General features: G+C 39.4%; 2 protein-coding genes across 2 annotated transcripts; one reads left to right on the top strand and one right to left on the bottom strand.

The window, feature by feature from the left end:
- The first annotated feature begins 1,788 nt into the window (after positions 1-1,788).
- Positions 1,789-3,159, top strand: LOC108992720. The gene is made up of 2 exons (XM_018967346.2): positions 1,789-1,971; positions 2,359-3,159. The coding sequence occupies exons 1-2, from the start codon at positions 1,789-1,791 to the stop codon at positions 3,157-3,159; spliced, it is 984 nt and encodes a 327-aa protein (XP_018822891.2).
- A 25-nt stretch (positions 3,160-3,184) lies between these two features.
- Positions 3,185-4,162, bottom strand: LOC108992721. The gene has a single exon (XM_018967347.2). The coding sequence runs from the start codon at positions 4,160-4,162 to the stop codon at positions 3,185-3,187; it is 978 nt and encodes a 325-aa protein (XP_018822892.2).
- Between the last annotated feature and the right edge of the window lie 6,087 nt (positions 4,163-10,249).

Here is a 10,249-nt window from a genome sequence, read left to right as displayed (position 1 = left end):
CCATCGAAATAAATAGATTTTTTAACATAATTTAAATGAAGATTATTAAATACTATTTCTAAGGAAATAAAATATTTTAAATAAAGATGATTTTCTAAAATTATATTATTTTCTAGACTCCAAACATTAAAGAGCATGACTTAAAAACTTAAACTTGGTCCAACAACACTAAAAATATCCAATTTAAATACTGGACTTTTAAAATATTTGGAGGATTTTAAAATATTTGGTTCGATATAATATTCATCCGTAAAATTAAAAATGAGAATTCAAGATTAAAGACATTTAGGCGAGGCTCATGACCAACCCGAGAGAAAAATGAGTGGTTCGTCACAATTTTGTATTGTGACCCAAACTTAGAAGGGCCGTAGAGTTTTATTATAGTCTCATAGCATTTTCATATCCAATTATTGGATTATATATTATGTTTGAATTTCACATTTAATGTCTACTATTGAAACATAACTTCATTTGAACGAATGCATACGACATTTTATGTGCAGAACGACTTAGTTGCTATTTGAACGGTATGACATTAACATAGGATGTTTGAATCGTTACGATATTAGTTTGAACTACAAGTATTCATCCCATTCGAACACATACCTTTTTTATTTGAACGAACCCACTTTTATTCGAACGTAAATATTTTAAACAAAATAATGTTCAAACAGGAATAACAAAGCATTTGAATGCTAATCACTCATATTTGAACAGCATAGTATTACTTGATTATGCTTGAACGAAAAGGCAATATGTCCGAACCATTTACGATCACATTGTTCTAACGATTATGACCCTTATTTGAACCTCTTTTAATCAGGAGTTTTCTTTTTCAAAGAATTCAAATTACTATTTGAACTATAACTGCACACCATCGAACCATATACTGTCTTGACATTTGAACAGAAGTCAATCTTATTCGAACGGGCATGTCTTCAATATTCAAACAACCTCGCATCCTCTTCAACCCATTTGAGCGTGACTAAAGTTTTTGAATAGCCTCATATCGTAACAGTTCGAACAATATTCTATGTTCGAATGAAAGTTGGTTGTTTGAATGTTTTTTTGAGACGAAATGTCTTAATACCAAAAAACATTTTCGTTAAAACGAACTTAGAACAGGTCAGAGAAATTTCGTCCGAAAATATATTTTCCGGGACGATTTGTTCTCACCCCAGATTGTCTTTTGTGATAGACCTCTTGGGATGAATTTTCATCCCTAATTGTCTGCAGGGACAAAATCCCACTTTTTTGGGACCAAAATTTTCAACCCAAACGAGGGTTTATTTGGTATGTTGTAGTGAATATATTGGAGATCATTGGAGGCAGTACTTAGAATGAAGATTGGACAACATCATGAAGAAGATTATCCTGGCCGGACTTTGATCTTTCGGTCTTTATTTATTCAAATGATTTATGTCAATTTTATTTTTTTTGAAAAAATAGTCTTTTAAAAAGTCACGTGGTTTAGTTGTAGTAGAGGTCGGCGACAAGTGCGCAACAAGGGCAAGTTTAATTAAATAATGCTTCAAGAAAGTTTTTGAAAAGCTTCACCCTTGCTAGCTGTAAGCTGTACCTTTTTCTTTTTTTTGAAAAACACTGGGTATCTTGGAAGACTATGGGAAAATCGAAAGCTGCTGGTGGCATGGGCTTCAGAGATTTACATAGCTTCAACCTTGCAATGCTGGCAAAACAAGGTTGGAAGATTCTGCATCATCCTCAAGCCTAGCTTCCCAAGTGCTGAAAGCTAAATACTTTCCTCACAGTGGATTTTTCCAAGCTAAAATGGGCAGCAGGCCCTCATATATCTGGAGAAGCATAATGGATGCTAGAGAAATTTTAAAAAGAGGCACCAGATGGAGAGTAGGAAATGGTGAAACTATTAAAGTCTGGAAGGATAAGTGGGTTCCAAACCTTCCATATGCTAAAATTATGAGTCCAGTGAGGTTACTGAGCCCGATGGCTTTGGTTAGTGACTTAATTGAACCTAGTACAAACCAATGGAAGGCCAGTTTGGTGGAGGAGGTGTTTTCACAAGAAGAAGCTACTTTGATTAAGCAAATTCCCATTAGCTACAACAACAGTCCTGACAAACTAATCTAGTCAGGCACATCAAAGGGTTCTTTTTCTGTAAGGAGTGCCTATCACTTGCATATGGACTTGATGGAATCTGTGAGGGGCTAGGCATCTAGTGGTTCAAATGACAGGAGGTTTTGGTCGAACAAGTGGAAACTTCAGATCACTCCAGCTGACAAACAATTCCTGTGGAGAGCCAGCCATGCAGGACTACCAACCAACCATAATCTTTTTAAGAAGAAGGTTATTGACAAGCCTTCTTGCCCTTTATGTCTACAGGAGGAAGAGAATATTATCCATGCCATTTGGAACTACCCTGCTGCTCAAGACGTATGGCACCAATGCTCAACTAAACTTCAAAAATGTCACTCCCCCAAACCCTCAATCAAGAACCTCATTACAGAGCTGGAGGATTCAGGAGGCAAGGAAGTGATTGAAGAATTTGCTGTGGTAGCTAGAAGAATTTGGATGAGGAGAAACCAATTCATATTCCAACAAGAGTTTAGAAGCCCCAATTCAGTAGCTAAGCTGGCCAAGGAAATTCTGTATGAATTAAACTCTACCACTCTTAATGAGTCAGTTCAGCAACTCTCAATACAGAACAGGCCTAATTGGAGCCCACCCCCTGAAAACACTTTTAAACTCAACTGGGATGCTGCGGTTGATAGAATTCAGTGCAAAATTGGGATAGGCCTAATCATCAGGGATTGGAATGGGAGGGTTGTGGCAACTTCAGGAAAATATAGACCACTATTCCCTGACCCTTTGTTGGCAGAGGCTATGGGAGCCATGGAAGCTACTTGTTTTGGCCTACAACTGGGAATTACAAGGATCATACTTGAGGGCGACTCTAAGATAGTCATCTCAGCAATCAACATCAGAAAGGAGGAAGTGTCAGCTACGGGTATGCTCATAGAAGATTTCAAGAATCAATTAAATAGCTATGAAGAGTGGTCAATTTTACATGTTAGAAGGGAAGGTAATCAAGCTGCTCATAAGCTTGCTAGGGATGCTCTCTTACATTCCAACTCTTCTATTGATATGGGAATTATTCCCCATTGTATTCATGACTGTTGCTGATATTCTATGGTTTTTTTGCCCTTATTTACTCTGCTAGATCCCCAGTGTTTGCCTTCTGTAGGTTAGAAAGTTGTTGTCTCTTGGCTTGTTGTTCCTTCCTTAAGCCCTTTGCTATTGCTATACCCCACTTTTTAAGTTTATCTTGGCATCTGGACAGACTTGAAACAACCTGGTCTAGTTTGTTTTGTGCCAAGCTACTTTCTTTCCATGCCTCTTCTACTATCTTGCTGCATTCCTCTCTAGCTGCCCAACTAACCTCATATCGAAATGGCCTTTCTTCTCTTGTAAAGAACTGGTTTCTAGAGGCAATGGTTATAATAAGAGGCCTGTGGTCTGATCTTTGGACAGCTTCTGTACTCACCATTGTTTCTGGGAACATCTCTAGCCATTTATCATTAGCACACGCCCTATCCAATCTTTCCTTAGTGAATTGAGGACCCTGCCTGTTATTGCACCATGTGTATTTATCTCCTATGTAGCCTAGATCACTCAGCCCTTTCAAAGCTAGGGAAAGTCTAAAAGCTTCCATCTGGGAATTAGGTCTCATTCTACCACCATACTTTTCACCATTATGCATGATTTCATTATAGTCCCCAACACAAAACCATGGATCATTATCCGTAGGTTTCAATGCCTTTAGTAAGTTCCAACTGCTGCTTCTCTTGGCTGTCAAGGGATGGCCATAAAAGCCTGTCATAAGCCATGCCCCAATATTACCTCTAATCTTGAGCTTGATAGAGATATGGAAATGAGAGTAATTTTTCAGTGACACGACCAAATCATCCTTCCAAAGTAATGTCAAGCCACCACTAGCCCCCTTGCTGTCAACCACAAAACAATTTTTCATACCTAGTTTTTGCTTAACTTTCTCCATTTTGGACCTGGAACACTTAGTCTCCATGAGGAAAATGAGACTTGGGGACTTTGTCTTCACCAAGAGGTGAAGTTCGTGAACTGTCCGAGGGTTCCCAAACCCCCAGTAGTTCCAGCTTATGCAAATCATGGCTGTTGGTGGTGCTGTCCAGCAGCCACCACCAACAAATCCTCCTTAATCTCACCAAAACATAGTAGATTAAGTTTCTATTTTTTATTTGCATCTAAAAACCTTTCCTCAGCTTGAACAGCAACAAAGTTCCTCTTTAAGGGAGTCAACAGGTGGGCCTTTTGAGAAAGGTCCTGGCTATTATTAGCAGGGCCAAAATTGTGAGCCCTTGCTTGCCTCTTCCAATGGGGGTTCTTCTTAACTTGTACCAGTTGATCAATCTTTTGGGACATGAACTGGTTTAGAGAGTTAACCTGGGATGCTAATGAGGGGCCCTTGGCCGCTTTTGGAAAGACTTCTAAGTGGCTGGCATGTAACATCACCACATCTGCATGGGCTTCTGAGGTCCCACACCCCTTGACAACTGATTCCAAAGTTGTGTCAGTAGTTCCTGTTTGAACTTTAGGAACCGTAGGCAACTCCTTTGAGATTTCCTCAAGACTTGCTACTTTTGGTAGGTCAACTTGCCTCTCCTGTTGATCCTCCTTTTTGGGAACCAAAAAGGTATGGGCGCCTACAGCAAGATCCTGAAATTTTGGGGTCTAATTATGGTCAACAGCATGGCCTTCCTCCTCTACCTTTTCCTGCTGCCGGGTTGGTTGCACATAGCTCCGACCACCTCCTTCGTATCTTTTTGTGGTTGTGCTGCCGAACTTTGGAGGATTAGCACGGAGCCAAGGACCAAACTCATTTATTGGCTTACCATATGCTCCTCTTGATCCTTTTGAGCAACCTCCTTCCTTATGCTTTATGGTACCACACTGAAAACAAAAAGAGGGGAGACGTTCATATTTGATAGGCAACCAAACTTGCTTATCATCCAGTTTCAGCAGCCTCCCTCTGCATAGGGGCCTTGTAATATCGATCTTCACTTTCAAACGTAAATATGGACCCCATGCATTACCAGACTCATCAGTGTCCAGCTGAAGAACACTCCCTACCCCAGACCCTACTTGCCTTCCTATTTCATCAGTCATACTCACCAAAGGCATGTTGTGAATTTGGATCCAGAAAACCTCAGAGGAGAAGGAAGAATCTTCTTCCGCTAGGGTCCCTTCAAGGTCTTCCATGCATACCAAGAACCTATCAAAGGTCCAGGGCTGTAACAACCCGATCCTTAGATTAGGGTATAAGATAAGTTTTATGTATTTTTTTATATATTTATTATTATTATTATTATTATTATTATTATTATTCATATTTTTATTGTTGTTAGGATAACTCATATTTTAAGTTCCACGTTTTCCCTCCTCTCCGCCCCACACGTCTCCACTCCCTTGCATGCACGTCTCTTTCCCTAGGGTTTTATTTTTAGGGTGTTCTCTACCACCTATTTATATATATATGTTTGTACGCTAGATCTTCTGCATGAAGAAAAACCTCACACCGCAGACCAAGAACCACTTCGAGCCTTGCTCAGCCCCGCTACCTGTAGTGCCGTCGACCTCGTTAGACCAAAACAGAACCAACGTTGCACAGAATGACAGAAAAAGAATGACTCTGTTTTTCTCATACCAAAACAGAGCACCCAGTATGTCGTGCCGCGAACCACCATCAACCACGGCGATTCCAAGCTGCCCAGAACACGCCGACGCCACCACCGGCCACCTTAGAAGACACTGGACCATCTCCAGCCGCCAAGACACGCCACAGCAGCCACGGACGTGAAGGCCGAAGCCTCTGTTTTGCTTCAACGGTAGCCACCTAGAGGGACGTCGAACCACCGACCAACCACCACAGAAACTGTCGGCCGTCCTAGTCCCGTCACACCTACTCCCTTCCGGGAAGCCTACTGCCGTCGCCACCCTCCTCTCTCTCTCGGCGGCATTTCAGCGTGACAGAGCACCCTCTCTCCGACTCACATTCTCTCTCTCTCGGCGTCTCACCACCATGCTCAGAGGAGCCTCCAGTCCGTCACCGTGATCCCGTTTGCCGCCCAGGGTCGCCGATCCGCACCGTTTTCCTCGGTGAGTCCCCTACCATCGCACGGTTTTCCTTCAAACTGTGTTGCCGTGTGTTGCCTGAAGGGTAGTCACCCTTCATTTCGTGATGGGCCATGGGCCTTAAAGCCCATCTGTCCGAAAGCCCAGGTTCCTAGTGGACTTCTTCACGCGGGCCTCAGGTTTTCCTATTTTATGAAAAAGGGCTAATTTTATAAACTAGATTATGGTTTTAATTGGGCTTGACTCTTGTGGGATTGTTTATTTGCTGTTGGGTTATGCTTAAGAAAATGTTTTAAGGAATTTAAAACGTGTTTAAAGGTATATTATGGAGCTTACAGTTTATTTAATATTCTTTTATTTATTTAGTCAGATTTTAATAAAATTATCATGTTATATTTTAAAAAGAATTAAGGAATATGTTATGAGTTTTGAATAATATTATGATTAAGTCTACTTTTATTAATCGAATGTTTCCACCAATTATTTTAGATTTATATATATATATAGTTAAATTATATTTGAAAGATTAGATATCATATTTCAGCAGTAAGAGTTGTTAATTTATTTTGAACGATTTATTAAATGAGATTCTACTGTTTACTTTAATAGATGTTGTTATAATTATGCTATTAAAGTTGTAGGTTTAAAATAAAGAAATATGTTAAGAATATTTAAATGATATTAATATATTAGTTTTCTCATAATATTTAATAATTATGTTAATAAATGAAAGTTATTTTAAGAATTGAAGTTTTTATGAATTATTTTTAAAATAGCTCAAGTATTCTACTAAATTATAAATTAGTATTTTAAGTAATTTAAATACTATGAATTATTGATTTTAGTGTTAAACAAATATTGGTTTGACTATATTTTAGATTTCCGAATTTAGTTAAGTAAAGTATTAGCATTTATTTTAGTTCCAAACAATTTAGTGATAGTTATTTATTGAATATAGGTCTCAAGTTTCGAAGTATTATTCAAGAAGAAGTGTATCGATGTAAGTAAATTTGATCATCAATTAGGATCATCACAGTTAGCTTATATGTATGTATTATTCAAGCCAGTTCTTCGATAGCCATTATTTATGAACCGCTCATGTCATGTGCAAGCATGTCATCCAGCATAGCATACGATCATGCCATTCAGCATCATGTTTAAATTCAGAAATTATGATTTATGTATGTAATATGTCATGCATCTCATGTGTATAAGACACGTAAGCCATCTTAATTCAAGTGTAAGATAAGTTCAGATCAGTTAATAAGATGGCCAGCCATTCAGATGCATGGTACCAATGCAGTTCAATTTCAAGGTGGTGTGCAAGCCACGAACTCAGTCGTGGTCCACCATAGTATGCTAGAATACTATCAGCAGTTCCCCTTGCTACAGCGGGATGTGGGGCTGGTGCACAACCTTGCACACAGGGTTAAGTGTGTTGGCCAGTCAGATAAGTCAGATAAATCAGTCAGTTAGTTCAGATAAACCAGTCATACATAGCATAAGCATCAGCATGAATAGTCATGAATTTTAAGCTCAGCATGAAAATTCTTATGAAAATCTTATGTTTATTACGTTTTCGTTGTGATAGATTTCTTACTGAGTCATCAACTCATTTTAGTTTCTTTTCATGTTTTTAATCACCCAGGTGAAGATGATGATTACGAGCAGGCAGGCCAGAAGTAGAAGGAGCATTTTATTTTTAGTTCAGACTTTCTAGAATAAAACTACTTTTATGACAAATTTTAGTCAGATCATTCCTTTAATGTTTTTAGAAAACATTTTTATTAGACATTTTTTCTACAAAATAAATCCTATTTTCAGTTATTAAATATGAGATTTCTTGTCAGGATTTATTTTATGAAAAACACGTGACACACCTATCCTACGGGAGGGGGGGTGTTACAAGGGCCTACCTAGAAGAACCTTCTGTTTGTCCTGTTGGAATTGAAATTCAACTAGGAATTTATTTAGACCCATCTCTTTAAATTGTACCCAACCCATCATGCTCCACACTTTTACCATTGTCAATCGAAAAGCTTCTTTGTTAACCATTCTCTCAGAGATGATCAGGACCATGATACATAACTTCCCTTTACCCGCTTCTTTATTAACTTCATCCTGTGGGATTTCCACCTCTGCTCTTTCTTGATCGGATAACGAGAATTTTTTCCACATCTTCTCCATCTCAGTCTCCATTGCCCCCCACATCCTCAGTGCAGGGACCACCAATGCTCTCACAAAGACTAAACTTCACCCTCTAAGAGGAGAAGACCCACCAATTATTGATTTACACAAGTACTTTTCAATAATCGTTGTAAGCTGTACCTAGTACTCTTTTCTTGTCACTTTATAATTCCGATTCTCATAGCTATAAATAGGCCACGCTCTTGCACAAATTACACAGGCCAGCCAATTACTTAATTCTTTCTTCTTCCCCAAACCTGTGTCTACATCGTTATAACCTTGTTGGTAATAAAAAGAAAATCGAGCAATCCAATTGTGGTGTGCTCCTAAGCGAGTTGTCCATGTCCGACAACCAGATCCTGAATCAAATTCCTGAAACCCATGTTCCTGTTCCTAACCAAAATATTCCTTGCTCTGATATTTTCGATGCCATTAAAAGTTTTCTTTACCTTACAACCCAAATTGTTGACAATGCTTTGCTGGTATGTATATGTGTCGTGCGTGTGTCTATATATATATATATATATATATATGTTAATCCTAGGTACTGTTCATATCATTTCTAAGATTTACGTCTTCGATTCTTTTTTCCTTTAAATTCCATTATATCTTCTACTCCAAAGATAGGACCCGTTCACATACTATATTGGTAAAGAGATGACCACAAGGATTTAAGATATGTGAACGAATTAGGGAATACAAGCACTGACTTTATCACTTTCTGTTCTTTTATATATATCTAATATATAATTACTTGACTTTCAATAGGGTGCTGGAGGACTGGAGAACCTGGAGGTACCGGCTGTCTCAACCACCAGTGACCTCAGCCTACTTCCAGGCATACTCGGCCAACTTTCCACCCCTACAACACAATTGCTTTTTAGTGACGGTTGGGAAATTGTGACAGTCCATAGACCGTCACTAAAAGGCATTTTCTGTGACAGTTTCTGGAAACCGTCACTAAAGATAGAATGAGATTTTTTTACATTCCAACGTATGGAAAATATACGTTCGAACGTCACATATACGTTCGAACGTTATGTCTGTTTACGTTTGAACGTAAAATGTTTTGGCGCAACCGTTTGCACGTTTTAATTAACGTTCGAACGTAAAATGTTTGCGCCAATGTTCGAACGTTAAGTAATAACGTTCGAACGTTCATTGTAAATTTAAATTAAATGACTTTAATTTAAAAATTATGTGGTTTTTATTGTACAAGATTTGATGAAATGTAGTAAACAACAGTCAGATGATAACGTTATCCGCAAAAGTCGAACTCCGTACCTCTTCAGTCAAGGTATCAACCTTGTCGTTGAGGATAGTTACACGATGGGTGAGTTCGGCAACAGACGCCGATATAGTCTCGAGCGATCGATCGATCTTATGATCGATATGCGCAGTCAGTTATGAGATGACCGCATCAACCCAAGCAGGCCGCACATCTCCTGCAGATGTGCTCGGCGTATGCTAACTACTACTCCCGACATGACCTGGCTTAGGCTGCGTCGGAGGAACTAGATCCTCTACAGGGGGTGGCTGACGTCCCCTCGCCTGTCCAATACTACGTCGATGCGTGGTCATGTCGAGGGGGCTCATCTGATCTTTGACCCGCTACTCTAGCTGGGTCGGCACTCCCCCTGCAAGTAATAGTCGGTTGATTAGGACACCGTATGGGAGATTATCCTTCGAGACGATGCTTGCCTCGTAACGGATCCTCTCAAAGATGTGCAGTGGCAAATCTATAGGATCTCCACGTGCCACTCGGATAAAAAATTGTGCCCGAAGCCGACTAAATGTGGTTTTATGAGCCATGGGATCGACATTTGTTGCAACAATAAGGTGCAACATGCGGAAGAAATGCAATAGATGGTTTTGGTTGAAGGCGTTCTTCCGCTCGATCTGCATGCGGTCCCTCCCG

Source organism: Juglans regia, chromosome 10 (assembly GCF_001411555.2).
Source record: "Juglans regia cultivar Chandler chromosome 10, Walnut 2.0, whole genome shotgun sequence".
Lineage (NCBI taxonomy): Eukaryota > Viridiplantae > Streptophyta > Magnoliopsida > Fagales > Juglandaceae > Juglans > Juglans regia.
The sequence above is the reverse complement of the archived record's forward strand: the minus strand, read 5'-3'. Positions and strand labels throughout refer to the sequence as shown.

Coding starts and splice junctions, on each gene's coding strand:
- LOC108992721 (XM_018967347.2), bottom strand. CDS start 4,162: ATGATTTGCATAAGCTGGAACTACTGGGGGTTTGGGAACCCTCGGACA.
- LOC108992720 (XM_018967346.2), top strand. CDS start 1,789: ATGGGCAGCAGGCCCTCATATATCTGGAGAAGCATAATGGATGCTAGA. Junction 1,972..2,358: donor TACTGAGCCCGATGGCTTTG/GTTAGTGACTTA, acceptor TTATGTCTACAG/GAGGAAGAGAATATTATCCA.